This window comes from Staurois parvus, unplaced genomic scaffold, assembly GCF_062004578.1.
Source record: "Staurois parvus isolate SC_StPar_1 unplaced genomic scaffold, SC_StPar_1.0 ptg000402l, whole genome shotgun sequence".
NCBI lineage: Eukaryota > Metazoa > Chordata > Amphibia > Anura > Ranidae > Staurois > Staurois parvus.
In genome coordinates, this window is record NW_028318198.1 from 1,775,538 (window position 1) to 1,795,134 (window position 19,597).

Sequence of the window (19,597 nt, forward strand, 5' to 3'; positions counted from 1 at the left end):
TATCATCTCTTCAGGAAGTAATGAGTCTGTAACATGTCTGCTGTGAAATGTGCTCTGTATGTTTGTAACTTAAGCCACACAAGTAAAGTCTGAATTCTGCTATCACTACCAGTGTCTTCTATAACACATAACCAACAGGTTATGGTCCCAGCTCCAGACACTGGAAAAAAAAAAGGAAAACTACAAGCAAGTAAGTGCTGCATTTACAATCCAATTCACTGAAAGATGGCAAGTGCTTCAGATATGAAGTTTACAATAGCAAAGCTCAACAATACCAACTACCAGCTATGGAAGTTTAAGCTTGAAATGCTGTTATCCAAAGATGACTTGTGGCAGGTACTAGATACACACAGACCCAATGACAACCCAGAAGAATGGGACAGAAAAAACAGGCAAGCAAAAGCAGTCATAAGCCTGTTAGTGGAGGATGATCAACTCATTCATATAAGGAAAGAAAGCACAGCTAAAGGTATGTGGACTGCATTACAGAAGCTGCATGAACATGCAAACCTAAACAGTAAACTATATCTGCTACGCAAACTGTATAAGATGAGGCTGGAAAAAGGGCAGGAAATGGGTGAACATGTAAATGCCATGCTAGAAATTGTGGACCAGCTGGGAGCAATAGGTGAAGATTTAAAAAGCAACCATGTTCTGTCAATACTTCTGTGCAGCCTTCCAGAATCATACAGTGCCCTTATAAATGCTCTAGAAACTAGACCGGAAACTGAACTGACACTAGAATATGTTAAGGGAAAATTAATTGATGAATACAGCAGAAGAAAGGAACATTTGCATAGTGAAGAGAACGAGAGACCAGAGGCAGCTCTAAAGGTGCATGAAGGCATAAGACAAAGCAAAGAAACCAGGGTATGTTTTCGCTGCAAAAAGGCCGGTCACCTGAAAAAGAACTGTTCAATCTGGAAAGCTAAGCAGCGAAAGCGGGAGCTACCCACAAGAGAAAGAGCTAAAGCAGTCATGAAAGAAAATGAAAGTGCATCATGGAGTGGTACTTTTAAAGTGACTCAGAATAGTACCTCACATGGATGGTACATTGATTCAGGGGCAACAAGTCACATGACAAGCGACGAGACATTCTTCACAGAAATTGATTTTAGTGTAAAAGATAAAGTCTTCCTAGCAAATGGGAAAAGTATTACAGCAGAAGGTAAAGGTCAGGGATTTCTGAACTGCAAAACGCCATCAGGGGGCAAGCAGAGCATCCTTGTAAAGAATGTTCTATATGTTCCAAGCCTAGAAGGAAGCCTCCTCTCTGTTAAAACCCTTGAAAGCAATGGACTCACTGTCCAGTTCAGAGGTAATGAATGCACAATTCAAAATGGAAAGCAAATTCTAGCAAGAGGAAGATTAAATGAACATCTGTAAAAACTCGTCACTGTAAGTGAGAAGGCCAATGCGGCAACTCATAACCCACATGACAAGTGCATCCACCTGTGGCATAGAAGACTGGGGCATCGAAACCCAGAAGCTATAAAGGACTTTGCAAAGAGAGGTCTATCAGAAGACATGAAAATATTGCCTTGCCACACACTCAGCAAGTGCACGTGTTGTATCAAAGCAAAGGCCACCCGAACCCCTCTTCCACAGACCAGTCAGAGTAAAACCATTAAACCCATGGAACTGATACACAGTGATGTGTGCGGACCAATGAAAACCATCACACCTGGCGGGAACAGATATTTACTGACTTTCATCGATGATTATTCCCGGTACACAATAATGTATCTAATGAAGCACAAAAGTGAGACATTAGAAAAATTTCAAGAGTTTGTAGCTATGACAAGCAACAAGTTTCAAAGGAAACCTGGAATAATACGCACTGACAATGGAGGGGAATATATGAATAAAGAGATGGAATCATACCTAAAGAAACAAGGTATTATACACCAAACAACCGTACCATACACTCCTGAGCAAAACGGTGTAGCGGAAAGAAAGAATCGCACTCTTGTAGAAATGACAAGATGTATGATTACGGACGCTGGCTTACCTAACAAATACTGGGGAGAAGCAATAATGACTGCAACATACCTACAAAACAGGCTCCCATCAAAAGCTATTGAGAGTACACCATATGAAATGTGGAATGGATCAAAACCTAACGTAGGACATATCAGAGTATTTGGCTGTAAAGCATATGCACACATTCCAAGTCAGAAACGCTCCAAGTTGGAGAACAAAGCCATAGAAGGCATTCTGGTTGGCTACAGTGAGCAGAGTAAGGGATATAGAATCCTTTTCCAAAGACCAACAAGGTCACAGTAAGCCACAGTGTTTATTTTGATGAAAGTGAAGCATCAGATAATACAATTCTTGAAAAATGTGGAGAGGATTTACGCGCTGAATCGGCAAGAGACACTGACCCATGCAAAGCAGGACAAGAGCCAGAACAAGAAGTGGAACTTACAATCAACAAGCCAATAGAACCCACTGAACAACAAGAAATCAGAAGATCCTCTCGAATGACAAAAGGGATACCACCCCGCAGGTTATCATACGCTGCTAAAACACATCAAACACAGGAGCCAACATCCTGGGAAGACATAGAAACTTTGCAGAGAAGGGAAGCCGATCAGTGGAGAAAAGCAGCTGAAGAAGAAATAAAATCACTTCAAGAAAATAAAACTTGGTCACTAACAGAACTCCCTCCCGGTCGCAAAACCATCGGAAACAAGTGACTGTTGCACTCTCTTCAACTGAAGCGGAATACATAGCAGCAGCACATGCATGTCAAGAAGCCATTTGGATTCGTCAACTTCTACTAGACATGGGACTGAATATGTCACAACCCACACCCATCTTTGAAGACAATCAGGGATGCATAAAGCTTACACACTGAGAAGATTAACGCAAGAACCAAGCACATTGATGTAAGATATCATCTGCTCAGAGACATGCTAGAACAAGGGGTTATCGACATCCAGTACTGCCCATCAGAGGAGATGACTGCAGACGCACTCACCAAACCTTTGCCAAGGGAACGTCATTGTTTTCTACAAAAGAGACTAAATGTCATATAATTATGCACATGCCGTTGAGAAGGGGTGTTGGGAATGCAACAGCATGTACTATAATGTACTATATATAGTATTGTGTGTTAATATCACTTGACCAGTAGATGGCACTATACACTAAAGGTTACTAGTTGTGTATATCTGAAAACTTGTTTGTTCCTCTTCTCTCTCTATCATCTCTTCAGGAAGTAATGAGTCTGTAACATGTCTGCTGTGAAATGTGCTCTGTATGTTTGTAACTTAAGCCACACAAGTAAAGCCTGAATTCTGCTATCACTACCAGTGTCTTCTATAACACATAACCAACACTCCCTTAAGTGTATGCTGTGACTATAGATCTCCTTTAAGTCTGTGCTGTGACTGTAGATCTCCCTTAAGTGTGTGCTGTGACTGTAGATCTCCCTTAAGTGTATGCTGTGACTATAGATCTACTTTAAGTGTTGGCTGTGACTATAGATCTCCTTTAAATGTGTGCTGTGACTATAGATCTTCTTTAAGTACCTTATTGCACTGAGCCCAACCCAAACAGGGAAATGTGTTCTCCTTTTTAGTACAAAAAATCTTTTGGCTAGAACCCCCAATTGTAGGACCTACATCTACTTTTACCATTTTGTCCCGGAGAGAGGGGCTCATGGCAGGGCTAGGACTAGGGGCAGGCAGGAGGGGCGGCTGCCCTTGGCACGGTGGTATCATGTGGGGTGAGGGGCATGGATACTTACTGCCTCCTAAATCTGACAGAAGTATTGACAGCAGCATTATTACTACTTTCAGCATTGACCGGGAAGTGACAAAGCCAAATCTGGAAGAGGAGACAGCTGGGAAGAGGTTCGGGCTGTGTTCTCTCTCCCCCCTCCAGATTCTCCCTCCTGTCACTGCCATGCTTCTGCCTCGGGACTGTCAGATTGGTACTGAGCACGGTTAGCTTACCTGCCTCAATCTCCTCCCAACAAAGAATGTGGGTAGGGGGTAAGCAAACTCTGCTCAGTCCGATGTAACAGAAAGTGGCATCTCTACCGTGAGTCCCCACAGCCGCGATCCCATACCCCCGCACCTCCACTTGCCGGCTGCGTGTCAAAAGCTTCTTCTTGGCTCCTCCTCAACTGTAAGATGTCAAGATAGGGAGGAGCCTGGGAGGAAAGAACATCCCACAGATGTCTGCTGCATTGTATGTGAGGTCTGTGTTTGAGGGAGGGGGGGAATTGTACTAGGGATACAACTGGAGGCGGGAGGGGGTACAGAGTAGCATATATTTGTGCTGGGGATGAAAGCGTTTTATACTAGTAGGTGAAGAGAGACATGGACTAGTGCTGGGGGATTTGGGAGAAAATGTATTAGGAGGGGGGATTGGGGGAATTTGTGCTGGAAGAAGGGAGGAGGGGGAAATCTGTGCTAGGAGGGGGGATTGGGGAAGAGGATTTATGCTGGGAGGAGTAATTTGGAGAGCTTTGGGGGAAGGGATAGGATTCTTGCTGGGGTTGATTTGTAGAGGATGTGCTACGAGGGGTAATATGGAAGATTTGTGCTAGGAGGGAGGATGGGGCGGGTTTTGTGCTGGGAGGAGGAATTTGGGTAGCAGCAAGGGGTAAGATTTTGTTCCTGGAGTAAATATTTGTGGGGGGGGGGGATTTGTACGGTGGGTAGATTTGGAGGGCAGAGCTAGGAGGGGAGATTTATGCTGGGAGAGGAGATGTGTGGGGGAAAAAGGGGTTGTGCAAAAAGGGCGATTGGGGAAGCATTATTTGTGCTAGGAAGGGAAACTTTGGGAAGGGGTGAGGGAGGGAATTTGTGTTCGGAAGGGTGATTTGAGAGGGAGGATTTGTGCTAGTAGGGATGATTGTGGGGTATGTGTTCTGGGAGGGGATTTGTGCTGGAAAAGTGGAAGGGGGGACTTGTGCTAGAACGAAAGATGAGGGGAGATTCGTGCTAGGAGAGAGAATTTGGGGGTGGGGGGAAATGTTTGTTTTGGCTTTCAGGGAATTTATGCTTGGGGGGGGGGTAAGATTTGTTTGGGGGAAGGGATATGATTTTTGCTGGGGGGTGATTTGTAGAGGATGTGCTAGGAGGGGTGATATGGGAGATTTGTGCTAGGACGGAAGATGGCGGGAGAGGATTTGTGCTGGGAGGAGGAATTTGGGGGTTAGCGAGGGGTAAGATTTGTTCCAGGAGGAAACATTTGGGGAGGGGGTTTGTGCTGTGGGGAGATTTTGAGGAGCAGAGCTAGGAGCGGTGATTTATGCTGGGAGATGAGTTTTGTGGGGGGGAAACAGGGGTTGTGCTAGAAAGGAAGGGATTATTTGTTCTAGGAAGGGCAACTTTGGGGAGGGGGAGGGAATTTGTGTTAGAGGGAGGATTTGTGCTAGTAGGGATGATTGTGGGGTATATGTGTTGGGAGGGGAATTGTGCTGGAAAAGCGGAAGGAGGAACTTGTGCTGGTAGGAAAGATGGGGGGAGATTTGTGCTAGGAGAGGAAATTTAAGTGTGGGGGGAAATGTTTGTTTGGGGACATTTTTGGCTTTCAGGGAATTTATGCTTGGGCAGGGGCGGGGCGCATTTAGGCTTTCAGATTAGTTTTCATAATTTTTTAGGGGGGTTGGGGGGAAGAGGGGATTTTGTTGAAACACAATGCTTATACATCTTGGGGGGGGGGAGGGGGGCATGGTTTGGCATCTTCGCCCTGGTTACCAGATGGCTTTGTCCCGGCACTGCCTCTAGGTATTTCATTCAAATTCAAGGACAAAATAAAGATTATTCATAATTATCTTCCATTGGTTCTGAATAATCCTACTAATATGCAGAGACAGAACTTTGTTTTTCGAATAACAAGTGGAACCCTATTCAGTTTTGATCTTGTTCATCTTAATATCTTCTATCTAACTTGTATGAATTTAGTGCAGATAAATCTACACAGTGAGGGCTGAATTTATTAACTATTACATTAAACATGTCTGTCTTCCATAGGACTGTCACATCAAGGAGGATATTCCCACAGTGCACTGCTCTATGCGTTGAAAAATTGTGGCATCCGACACATTGACACCGCTAAGAGATACGGCAATGAAGAACAAGTTGGCAAAGCAATAGCTGAAAGTGAAGTGAAGAGACAAGACTTGTGGGTCACCACTAAGTTATGGCCAGGGGATTATGGGTACGAGAATGCCATACAAGCATGCATGGATTCGTGTAAAAGGCTTGGATTGGATTACCTTGGTAAGCATTAAAACATATTTGGTATCTATTCAAATTTTGGTTAATTTACTGTAAATATAATGATGTTAATCTATATCAATTAATGAAAAACTGGCAAATAATTTATTAATTATGAGCTTAACCATAATCATTAGTGCTGTGGTATTTAGAAGATTGCCAGTCCTACTATAACATTAGTAATATACAGCAATATAGTCAACACCAATCACAGCTTTATGTATACATATCAGCCCATATTCCTGACAATGCCACAGGTATGAACTGTCTGACAACTGTGTTTCCCACCAGTATTCAATCAGCTTTCCTTTCACGTTCTAAACTGCTCAAGCAACATGGAATAAAGGAGCTGAATGATTGCTAAAAGAAAGATGCAGGCAATTTTATTACTAATATACCTCATGTAAGAGAATCATTGGGGTTGAGTTACTAAAAGAAAATAAGGTGTTCACTTTGCAAGGGAATTTTCCTTAAAATGGTTGTAAAGGCTGAAGATGTTTTACTTTCATGCATTGAGAACACACCAATGCCCCCATAGCAAACGGCTAGTCAAGGGGGAGAAGCCAGGAGTGCTGGTGGGGGACCCAAGAAAAAGAGGATCAGGGCTGCTCTGTGCAAAACCTTTGCACAAAGCAGGTAAGTTTAACATGTTTGTTATTTAAAAAACAAAAAAACCTTTTGAATAGCTTTAAATTTAGTGAATGAGGTGAAGCTCTGCTGACTTCCATCATCCATCCATTTCAAATTTTTTTTTACTTACCTTGCATGATTTTTTTTTTTTTTTTAGCAAAATGAATTTTCACCACTTTCTCAAACTAAGGAAACATTCTCTTGCAAACTGAACAGCATATATGCCTTTAGAAAATCAGCTCTATTGTAATAACAATACCCTATGCAGCCAAGCACATTCTACTAAACTTTTATATCTAAAGAAATATTTTATGAGCTTATTTAGAGGCTCATTCACACTAGCTTTGATCTCTAAACAGCGATCAGCATTTGGATCACTCTTCAGAGAGCATGACAGGTGGTGGTGAGGCATTGTATTGCCTCCTCATCCCCTGCTTTAACTACTACACAACAGTGGGTCGTAAATGCATGCATTGCACACAGTTCAGGGGCACTTGCATACTGCCCTCATCCACTTGAATGGGTTGTGTGGTGCCCAATATACGGCTGCTGAGACAGCTTTCTTAGGGCACCAGGGTAGCTGGGGGGGGCAGAAAAATCCCAACCCGAAGCCCCTTACTGGGACTTAAGATTTTTAAAATACCTGCCTTATGACAATCCTCTTTATTGTCCTCATGGAGCAGCTGAAAGCTAGCATCTTCTCCTTGCCCTCCCACCAGCGTATAGCTGCTGCAGCAGGAAAACCCAGGGGATCGGTTCTAGTAAACACCTCCTCTGCTGCTTCTCCTGTCCTTGTTCCTCCTTTTTTCTGCTGCCTGGCCCCTCCCCCAAGTTCTCCCCTTTCAACAGGGCTCCTAAAGAAATTGTGAAAAATATAAAAAAAGAAAAATGTAAAAATAAAAATTACTGACACCATCCACTGCCCTACTGATATCAACCTCTGCCCTACTGATACTGTCCACTGCTCTGCTGACACCATCCACTGCTCTACTGACTGACACCAACCTCTGCCCTACTGACACTGTCCACTGCTCTGCTGACTGACGCTGTACATTTTTAAGGTAGGCTAAGTTTGTATTTTTACAGTGGCAATTGTGTTATATTTTTCTACATTTTCCTTGCTATTTAGTTAGGCCTTGCTAGTTATTTATTTATTTTTTTAAATGCCGCTGATCCCTGGTGATCTGTGATCTCTTCCATGTTGTTCAGGTAGAACTTCACTTCTCAAAGGTTGTATATCCCTGGTCTATAGTTACCTATTGATAGAAAAAATTATTTATGAAAGATTTGTTGCCAAATGTCTGAAATGACAGAAGAGTTTTTTTTGGTTATATATAAATCCTTGTTTTTTTTTTTCCGTAGGAGTTTTGTTTGGTGTTCTGTTACATTAACCTACATATATAAATAGTATGGTATATGCGCATGTTTGGTCTTCTCTTATTTTTCTAGACAACTGAGTCTCATTTTTTGTACTATATTCTCTTCTTAATAATACTTGCAGTACTGTAATACTTTTTTTCTCCGTCTCAGCTATGTCTGTTTACAATTGTTCACACATGTGGCACGCACACATTTAAAAATGTCAGGTGCCCATATAAATCCATAGATTTTGCTGGTTTCTGGAATTCCAGATTAAAATGGTAGTGATATCATCAAGTTAAACTGAAGATATTTATTGAAACCATGATTATAACCTTGGGATCAAAACTTAATACAGTTAGTGTGATGGAAAATGTTGGCTTTATATAGCTGAAAAATGAAAGACCAGAGGTGTGTGAGGCCGTCAGGTTCTGTTAACCAACATAAGAAGAGGTACTGATAGCAAACTATTGCACAATGCTTCTGATGTTCATATTCTCTTTCAATAGAAGCAAAATTAATCACACAGCACCTTGAAGAATTGAAAACATGCAGGTTGGAAATAAAAGATCAGGGCTAGGCTGGAAGATATGTGCAAAAAATATGTATTTACACTGTACATTTTCGTAGAAAGACATATCAGTAATAATGAGAGAATGATGAATCGAACTGTCTCGTATATCTGGAGATCGGGGCACACATGAAAACATGTAATACGTACAGTCAGTCTACTTTTGCATTCATTTTCAACATATGTTCACATGAGTAGTTCTCAGCCAGCATTCTTACATTCTTTCCACTGGAACCATTTTGTTTGAGCACAAAATAGTCTCCTTTTTTATGTGACTACAATTATTTCAAAATCTCTTCAGAAAAGGCATTTTGATAAAAGTGGGTATTGTAGGGTTCAATACTCCTATACAATGCTAAGCACTGTATAGTAGTAGACACTTTTTCCTAAATGGTTTCCTCTGTTGATCCAAGAGAATAACTGGCAGAGACTGATTATCTATATTTATAGAATGATGATATACTTCATCAGTTCCCACCCCTGAGGTAGCTAGTAATTTAATATTATTATACACTATACCAGCACACATATACACAAGATATGACTTTGAGAGGAGCTTGAAAGTTCTTTTTAAAAATGTTGTATTGTTTAAATAGAAAAGTTGAGTTACAAACATTTATTTGAAACAGAGGTTTGAATAAGGCACACTCAGTTACCATATAGGTGTTAATATACACGGGACATCATTTAATATGGTATTATAAGAATCCTTATGTAATACCAGTGTGTAGATTTCCCTGTCGCCATATGCATTCGGTCTAGCTGAAAAGAGCTCAAACCAGGCCATATCCAACTGTAAGGTGGGATAGGCTATTGATGAGTAACAACAACGTTCATTAACAGATATATCCCGTAAAAGACTGTCCCATGATTTAAGCCTCATGAACGAGTACATCAAATGATCAGTGAGAGAAGGAAAGGAATAGAGATGGAGATGGTGTGAGAGTGCTTCAACTGATCGCTTCCCCAGTGTCCCGGGCCCCAGTACCCCACTGACTTTCCCCCATTTATTGGGAGACTGCACATATCAGAGCCAAGAGTACCAAACCTTACTGAATTTAGTTTGCTTATCTTGTAAGATACTGGCTAGTTTCTTGTTAAGTATAATCCAAGAAAGCTTTTTCTTGATAGCAATTATTTGAGTAACTTTCCATGCCTTGGCAATTGACATTTTTGCAGCCAGAAATATAAAGAATATTAATGTCTGGGTATGTTTAGGGATATCTGCAATCAGTTTGTTCAAGAGTGCTGTTCTCGCATTTTTCGGTATGTTGACAAATAAGTAACGGTGTGGAAAAGGGGTGAATATGCGCATCCAGTACCATCAAATTTTGTGGCAGGGTCATCATCCGTGAAACATGGTGACCTCCTGTCTGCATCCTCGGAAGCAGAAAAGGGATGCCTGAGGATATATTTAGGTGAGTCTGGAAGGGACTAAATACCATCTAGAAAGGACTTTATAATTTGCTTCAACCAGGGTCATGTTAAGTATACTTTTGTCGATCCTTTCCATCCATTTAGTCCAGACCCCTTTGGATATCTCTGTGGGGCCATTTATTATTACTTGTCTAAAGGAGCCAATACAGTGTTGAGATTCCTCCCCTGGAGCTTTCCTCCTGTTAGCATCTGGACTCAATGATTTTAAAGGAACTTGAAATTTCTGTCTTTTTCTATACTTGCCATTGGTGCTTTGTTATGTTGGATTAACATACTTACAAGCTCAGTGGATTGAGCATTGTTCTCTTTCCTGGCATCACTTTCATACTCATACTTCCATACTTCTACCTTATATATTGCTCTATGAATGGAGAATAGTAATGTTGCTTGGTATACCCCAGGAGGCATTACTTTCCCTCATTCATGGAACAATATGTAGAGCTGTGTTTGTTTACATATAGTTCTATGCATAGAGTATAGTAATGAGGATTACTGGGATACAAATGTTGCATATCTCAGGAGACATTATTTTATAGAATAGGGATGTAAACAGAGGTGGCGCCATATCTCTAATAAGCATGGGTAGAGATCTAGAGCTGTGTCTGTTTACATCTCTTCCTGTATTTATGAGAGATAAGGTACCACCTCTTTTTACTTCCCCATTCTATAAAGTAATGTCTCTTGGGACGTAACATCGGTATCCCAGTAAGCAGTGGGAGGAGAATGAATTGTCAATCTTGGCTAGCTGAGAATGGCGGCACGTGACAACCAAAAAAGAAAAGGGTGAATAAAAATGTAAAAAAGGTCAGATATTTATTAAAAGGGTTTGTAAGGAGGTGTGTGTGTGAAGGGGGGTTAGATTGGTGCAAAATGTCCATTTTTAGTGAAGGTCTGCTGTAACCTACCAGCGTGTTTCTGGGTTATAGGTGAAAAGCGAGGCATCCTGAGGATACTAATACACACATAGAGAGCACATAATAAGTCCATTCAGCTAATGTCCCTGATGGTATCTTAATTCAAAACCCATAGCTGCAAGCCTCAGAGATAAACAGACTGTTTAGCATTTGTGATTCAGTTTCTAGGGTAGTATATGGTAAGTTGCATTTTCAAAGTATAACTAAAGGCAAATGCTTTTTTTATTGTTTTGGATAGGTGGGAGATAGATTAGAACACCTGTCAGTTTTTATTGCTGTGTTCGTGTTAGGTAGATTGAAAGAGAAAGTAAATATGGAGGTATTCTCCAGGGACTTTTAAGGCAAAAAGATGTGTGTACAAAGGTATAAAACAGAAAATGTTTATCACAAAAAGTTTGTTTTAATAAAAGAATCAAAGGATTCAATGAGGTTGAACTACAATGCAACAAACAATTCATGACTTAAAAATAAATGACATGTACAGGATACATATAACCTGACAAGTCTGTATTACATCAACTGACAAGTGGACTAACAGCCCAACAAAACTTGAACAATGATAGTATCCAGACAAATCCAACACATTTCAGAACTCATGTTTCCTTCTTCAGGGAATAAATATGTCAGGTCTAGAACATAACAAAAAAATCAAGTAAATACAGACAACATTGTATATAATATCAGATTAGGAATGTGTGAAATATTCTGGTTACTCATACACTTACAAATTGCACCACGTCAGGTATTAGTTAAAAGATGATCATAGAGAATTAGGTGACAATGCTTTCCAAGTGACACACCTGGGAGAGAGCGGGCAAGAATGCCCCAATGAACCATTCACCAACAAGGACCACACCACAGCATCCAGAAAGGGGATCTATAATATGTAATAAAAAACACATAGAGTAAAAGGGATCCAACTTTTGTTATTTTTCACAAAAGAATAATCTCATATATGGCCTAGAGGCAAAATATATTGATATGGGGGCTCTATATAATATATATAATATAATAGTCAATGATCTATTGTGCCAAACACGAGCGAAAGTAGCAAGAGAAACATGTAAGCATATATATATAAACCCATTCGAATATAAAAAAAAAGGGGTGGATATTGTATGCAGAGTGATAAAAAATTCTCACCAGTAGTAGTGTTGTGGTATCATATAGAGCTGCATCATAATCATCAAGCAAGGGATCAGGGACTGCAAAACGGCTGGTATAAATAGTAGCAACCTGGTAATCGTAAACCAATGGCTATTTGCCAATGTTTGGCGTCAAATGTCGGCCTATTTTTGTTTTTAGTCTCTCCCACTTCACAGAGGCAGCCACATGGCTGTCAATGGCAGTCCTCTGGTCCACCGCCCCACACGCCAGCACAACTACATCACACGCGAAACTGCAAAGATGTCATATGCATGTGCGGTTCGCCGCCGTATGCACACAGGGCCACTGACTCACCAAAACAGCCGCAGTCTCCACAGGGGAACAGGGCTCCAAGCCAAATCATGCACCCAGCAGCCCGGGGCGGAACACAGTACACTGGCCCCTAGTAGGGAGCAGGCTAATTGCAGCCGCCCAAACCCGCAGCCAGAAACCGACAGGCCCCCCCCCCAGTAGCCGAGGGGGCTTGGTTGCGCCAGGTGGTGAATGGCAACAACTCCAGCAGTTCCCATCAGCACTCCCCCAGAGTGGCACAGGGGGCATCCACCTTGCAATGTCAGTAATCCATAAGAATAACAAATATATTGCATACATAATAGCGCTTATATAAGGAAAGGAAATTATGGAGAGAAATGGAAAATGCATAGAACAAACAATGCATGAAAGGCAAATGAAATTAAATAAAATTACAAATCTTTTTCACAACCCCCAGGACGGAATCCGGGCAGAAATCGTTTAAAATTGAAGGCCTCATTGAGAACAGGTGGATTAGTAGCATTCAGTTCATAAATCCACCTTAATTTCCGATGCAAGAGGCCCCCCTTTGGGACTCGGGTGGATACGATCTAGCCCTAGGAATTGTATTTTGGGAAACATTCTCCCATGGACAGACTCCACATGGCGGCCCAAAGGAAGATCAGGATCACTTTTCCGCATGCTGGTAACATGTCGGTAGACTCTGCTCCAAAAGGGCAGCTTAGGTTTCCAGACATAAAAACACCCACATTCACATATAAGTAAATAGACGACCCCTAGGGTCTTGCAATTGATATGGTATCTATGGAAGAAGATTTGGTCATTAGGAAGTTTAATGTGCAATCGTGTATCCATAGATTACAATAAGAGCAAGACCCAAAAGGAAAGGTCCCCCATTTTTTGCATGGATCTCCCCTGTCAGCCCCCCTGTACTCACTGTGGACCAGCCGATCACCCACCACGGGAACCCTCCTGTAGGTGATGGCTGGCACCGTGGACACATGGGGGGCCAATGTGGAGTCCATGGTAAGCAGGTGCCAGTATTTCTCTACAATATTTAATGATAAACCCGCATCTAGGACAACCAAATCATCAGCATACACCCAATACTGAATGCAATCATGTGATAAACTTGTTAATATGCTGCTGCTTCTATTCAGGTAAAAAAAATGCTACATGCAGACAATGCATATAAAGCGCTGCCTAGGTATAGAAGCATGGTGTACCTCAGCAAAAATATGGTGCAACTTTACATTACATTGAGTTTATATAGCGCCAAAGGGTTTGCTCAGCGCTGTACAATAGAGGGGGGGACAATACATGAAACATTACAGCAACTCAGCAAAAATACAACTTAATGACAAAAAAATATTAGATATCACCAAAAAATGCAACTCAACAAAAATGCTAAACTAAGTGCTGATGTAAAGTGCAGATACTAGGGTTCACAATCTACACCCAGTGATGTAAAGATGAATAAACCTATTATTAGGCTGCTGCTTCCTTGCAGGTAAGATCTTCTACACCAGCGGTTCTAAACCTGGGGGTCGCGACCCCTTTGGGGGTCGAACGACGCTTCCACAGGGGTCGCCTAAGACCATCGGAAAACACATATTTCCGATGGTCTTAGGAACCGAGACACCGCTCCTCGCCGCCGCCGCCGCCGTCTCCAGGTGTAGGCGGGATGACATGCCGCCCCTGTCATCTGGACACACCTCGAGATCAATCCTCGCCTGTGATTGGCCGCCGGCACTGTAGCTCAGGAGAGGCACACAGGCGGCCAATCACTGGCAAGGAGGTGGAGCTTGGAGAGGAGGAGCCGAGCGGCACCGCGAAGATCGAGCGAGTGAAGAGGAGGAGAGCAGCCGGAGAAGGAAGACAGCTGACAGGTAAGTGTCGGTACCATGGGAGAGGGAGGGAGCGAGCGAGCCCAGGCTGGAGCAGGGGTCTGCAAGGTAAGTATCATTGGTGTCAGTGGGAATAGTGCCCCATCATTGGTGTCACTAATACCAATGGGCACTATTCCTCCCACTGACACCAACGATGGGACACTATTCCTCCCACTGACACCAACGATGGGGCACTATTCCTCCCCCAAATGACACCAACGATGGGGCACTATTCCTCCCACTGATACCAATGATGGGGCACTATTCCTCCCATTGATACCGATGATGGGACACTATTCCTCCTCCCACTGACACCTATGATGGGGCACTATTCCTCCCACTGATACCAATGATGGAGCACTATTCCTTCCACTGACATTAATGATGAGGCACTATTCCTCCTACTGACACCAATGATGAGGCACTATTCCTCCCACTGATACCAATGATGGGGCACTATTCCTCCCACTGATACCAATGATGGGACACTATTCCTCCCACTGATACCAATGATGGGACACTATTCCTCCCACTGATACCAATGATGGGGCACTATTCCTCCCACTGATACCAATGATGGGGCACTATTCCACTGATACCAATGATGGGGCACTATTCCTCCCACTGACACCAATGATGGGGCACTATTCCTCCCACTGACACCAATGATGGGGCACTATTCCTCCCACTGATACCAATGATGGAGCACTATTCCTCCCACTGACACCAATGATGGGACACTATTCCTCCCACTGACACCGATGATGGGGCACTATTCCTCCCACTGACACAGATGATGGGACACTATTCCTCCCACTGACACCAATGATGGGGCACTATTCCTCCCACTGACACCAATGATGGGACACTATTCCTCCCACTGACACCGATGATGGGGCACTATTCCTCCCACTGACACCGATGATGGGACACTATTCCTCCCACTGACACCAATGATGGGGCACTATTCCTCCCACTGACACCAATGATGGGGCTCTATTCCTCCCACTGACACCAATGACGGGGCACTATTCCTCCCACTGACACCAATGACGGGGCACTATTCCTCCCACTGATACCAATGACGAGGCACTATTCCTCCCACTGACACCAATGACGGGGCACTATTCCTCCCACTGACACCAATGACGGGGCACTATTCCTCCCACTGACACCAATGACGGGGCACTATTCCTTCCACTGACACCAATGACGGGGCACTATTCCTCCCACTGACACCAATGACAGGGCACTGTTCCTCCCACTGATACCAATGATGGGGCACTATTCCTCCCACTGACACCAATGACATGGCACTATTCCTCCTACTGCAAAATTACAGTTATGAAGTAGCAACGAAAATAATTTTATGGTTGGGGGTCACCACAACATGAGGAACTGTATTAAGGGGTCGCGGCGTTAGAAAGGTTGAGAACCACTGTTCTACACAGAAACCAAATGCAATAAAAGTGCTGCCTAAATATGATACATATATTTAAATACAATTCAGCAAAAAATAAGAATAGAAGTACAAAGTGAAAAATATTCCCAATGACACTTTCCTTGTTACAACTCATGTAGAGGCCCTTTAAGGAATATTGTGAGAATCTCAGTCGATTTGCTGACTCCCACTTGAGACCCTTTGCACCAGTTTACCATCTTATATACAGGACACCATTTATTGACCATCTTAGATGGTATTCATATTCCCTTCATTTATTGACCATCTTAGATGGTATTCATATTCCCAATGACACTTTCCTTGTTACAACTGATGTAGAGGCCCTTTAAGGAATATTGTGATACCACATTTGTATCACAAAAAAGCCAAACCTCATGTTCCCTCAATTAATCCTTAAATCTCTTGATTTCATACTGAGACAATGTTTTTTCCTTCAATGGCTCCCACTTCCTCCAGGTGTAGGGTGCGGCTATGGGGACTTGTTGCGCACCCTCCTATACCAACCTGTACCTGGGGGAAAGGGAGCGACTGTTACTTATGGATGATGTGTTCTTGAGGTCTGCAGACCACATCCTCATGTGGTATGATATATCAACGAGATTTTCATTCTATGGCAGGCTCCGCTGATTTACGCAATGAGTGTGTGATGGCTGTGAATACCAATGAGTACAACCACAATTTACAATGATATTTGATAGATCAGAAATTACCTTTTTGGATGTTTGCATTTACAGAGCAACCGATGGCCAATTTACGAGCAAATTATTTTGCAAACCAACATCTGGGAATACCATTTTGCATGCCTCCAGTTTCCATCCGAAAGCATTGGTGGCCCCTATCCCTTACAGTCAATACCCTTGTGCCAGATGCAACTGTTCTTATGACACACTATTCAAAAAGGAAGCTGATCTTTTAAAACAAAGTTTATTGGAATGTGGCTATACCAATTCCTGTTTAAAATCAGCCTACAAGAGGGCTTGTTCATCCACACGTCATGATCTTCTTTTTTCTACCAAAGCTAAAAAAAGTGATGATACTTTATGTATCATTTTTCATTACCTTACACAACATATACAAATTATACAGATTGTAGAAAAATAGTACAAAGTGAAAAATAATGTCCTTAGTGCCAGTAATCAGTGCAGGTGCTTCTGTTCCAAAACAATATATGATTTTGCTCTGTGCTCCCCTCCTGTGTGACCACTGACTCACCAGATATATTGGACTCTTATGATGAAAAAAGAGTCATGCACGCTTCGGTGGAGCAATATTCCTTAAAGGGCCTCTACATCAGTTGTAACAAGGAAAGTGTCATTGGGAATATGAATACCATCTAAGATGGTCAATAAATGAAGGGAATATGAATACCATCTAAGATGGTCAATAAATGGTGTCCTGTTTATAAGATGGTAAACTCGTGCAAAGGGTCTCAAGTGGGAGTCAATCAATCGACTGAGATTCTCAGTGAGTGCTACCCTACCTGAGATATTTGTGGACCTTCGGAAGCGCATTAGAGGTAGCAACCTTGGGAAAATCCGTTCAGATAAATTCCCATGTGTGTTTAGTGATGATATTGTCATAGTTGGCTTGATCTACTAGGAGATAGCATTCTTTATTGAATTTATCTATTAGAGTTGTACGGATGGGACGATACCAGTTGTTATTGGCCAAAATAGTATTACACATCTGGACATACAGTTGCAAGAAAAAGTATGTGAACCCCTTGGGATTACGTGGAGTTTTGCATGAATTGGGCATAAAATGTGCTCTGAACGTCATCTAAGTCACAACAATAGAAAAACACAGTCTGCTGAACATAATACTACACAAACATTAGATGTTCCCATGGTTTAATTGCACATAACATGTAAACATTCACAGTGCAGGGAGGAAAAAGTATGTGAGTCCCTAGCTTAATGACTTCTCCCAGAGCTAATTGGAGCCAGGAGTGAGCCAACCTTGACTCCAATCAGTGTGATGATATTGGATGTGTTGCTGACAGCTGTCCTGCCCTTAAAAAACACACACCTGTTTTGGGTTTACTGGTTTCAAGAAGCACTCTCTGATGTGAACCATGCCTCGCAGAAAAGAGCTCTCAGAAGACCTATGATCAAGAATTGTTGACTTGCATGAAGCTGGAAAGGGTTACAAAAGTATCTCCAAAAGCCTTGATGTTCCTGTGTCCACGGTAAGACAGACTGTCTACAAATGGAGAAAGTTTAGCACTGTTGCTACTCTCCCTAGGCGTGGTCGTCCTGTAAAAATGACTGCAAGAGCACAGCGCAGAATGCTGCACGAGGTAAAGAAGAATCCCAGAGTGTCAGCTAAAGGCCTACAGAAATCTCTGGCACATGCTAACATTTTTGTTGACACATCTACAATAAGGAAAACATGAAACAAGAATGGAGTACATGGGAGGACACCACGGAGGAAGCCATTGCTGTCCAAAAAGAATATTGTAGCACGTTTGAAGTTTGCAAAAGAGCACCTGGATGTTCCACAGCACTACTGGCAGAATATACTGTGGACAGATGACACCAAGATTGAGTTGTTTGGGAAGAACACACAACACTATGTGTGCAGAAAAAAAGGCCCAGCACACCAACATCAAAACCTCATCCCCACTGTGAAACATGGCGGAGGGAGCATCATGGTTTGGTGCTGCTTTGCTGCCTCAGGGCCTGGACGGATTGTTGTCATTGATGGGAAAATGAATTCCAGAGTTTATCAAGACATTTTGCAGGAAAACGTACGACCATCTGTCCGCCAACTGAAGCTCCGCAGAGGATGGGTGATGCAACAGGACAATGACCCAAAGCATACAAGTAATTCAACAAAACAATGGCTGCAACAGCACAGAATACGCCTTCTGGAGTGGCCCAGTCAGAGTCCTGACCTCAACCCCATTGAAATGCTGTGGCATGACCTTAAGAGAGCGATTCACACCAGACATCCCAAGAATATTGCTAAACTGAAACAGTTTTGTGAAGAGGAGTGGTCCAAAATGACTCCAGATCGTTGTGCAGGTCTGATCTGCAACTACAGGAAACGTTTGGTTGAGGTTATTGCTGCCAAAGGAGGGTCAACCAGTTATTAAGTCCAAAGGTTCACATACTTTTTCCTCCCTGCACTGTGAATGTTTACATGTTATGTGCAATTAAACCATGGCAACATCTAATGTTTGTGTAGTATTATGTTTAGCAGACTGTGTTCTTCTATTGTTGTGACTTAGATGACGTTCAGAGCACATTTTATGCCCAATTCATGCAAAACTCCACGTAATCCCAAGGGGTTCACATACTTTTTCTTGCAACTGTAGCTCTCGTTATCCATACGGACAAAATTGCCTCCCTTGTCTGAAGGCTTGATGGTTATAGTGTTATTGGCCATTAAAGACTCCAAAACTAGTTTTCCACCCACACTTAGGTTGCTACTTTGGTTTGCATGTGATTTGAGAGCACAAACATCTCTGCAAGCTAGTTTCAAAAAAGCTGCCACGTTGTGGTTAGAACTGGGGGAAGGGTACCTATCATATTTTCTTTTTAAATTTGTAGCTGTGATATTAGGAGTAATTGAAAGAGAAGGATCTGTGGTGTTATTCAGTAACGTCTCAATATCCAATTTATCCATTAAATTGATTGATTCACTTTCTTCCAGAAGTGAAATCAAGTGATCAA

The 19,597-nt window shown here is 42.4% G+C and overlaps 1 protein-coding gene across 6 annotated transcripts in view; it reads left to right on the plus strand.

The window, feature by feature from the left end:
• LOC149455135 (putative oxidoreductase ZK1290.5) overlaps positions 1 to 19,597 on the plus strand; it is a 188,086-nt gene that overhangs the window by 24,943 nt on the left and 143,546 nt on the right. The window contains exons 1-2 of one of the 6 annotated variants that reach the window (XM_089686593.1): positions 128 to 469; positions 5,994 to 6,242. In XM_089686593.1, coding sequence (XP_089542719.1) covers positions 226 to 469; positions 5,994 to 6,242 — 493 coding nt within the window. In that variant the 5' untranslated portion in view covers positions 128 to 225. Of the gene's footprint in view, positions 1 to 127; positions 470 to 5,993; positions 6,243 to 19,597 lie in introns of those variants that run through there. The other 5 variants (XM_089686592.1, XM_089686591.1, XM_089686590.1 and 2 more) reach the window with 5 other exon arrangements.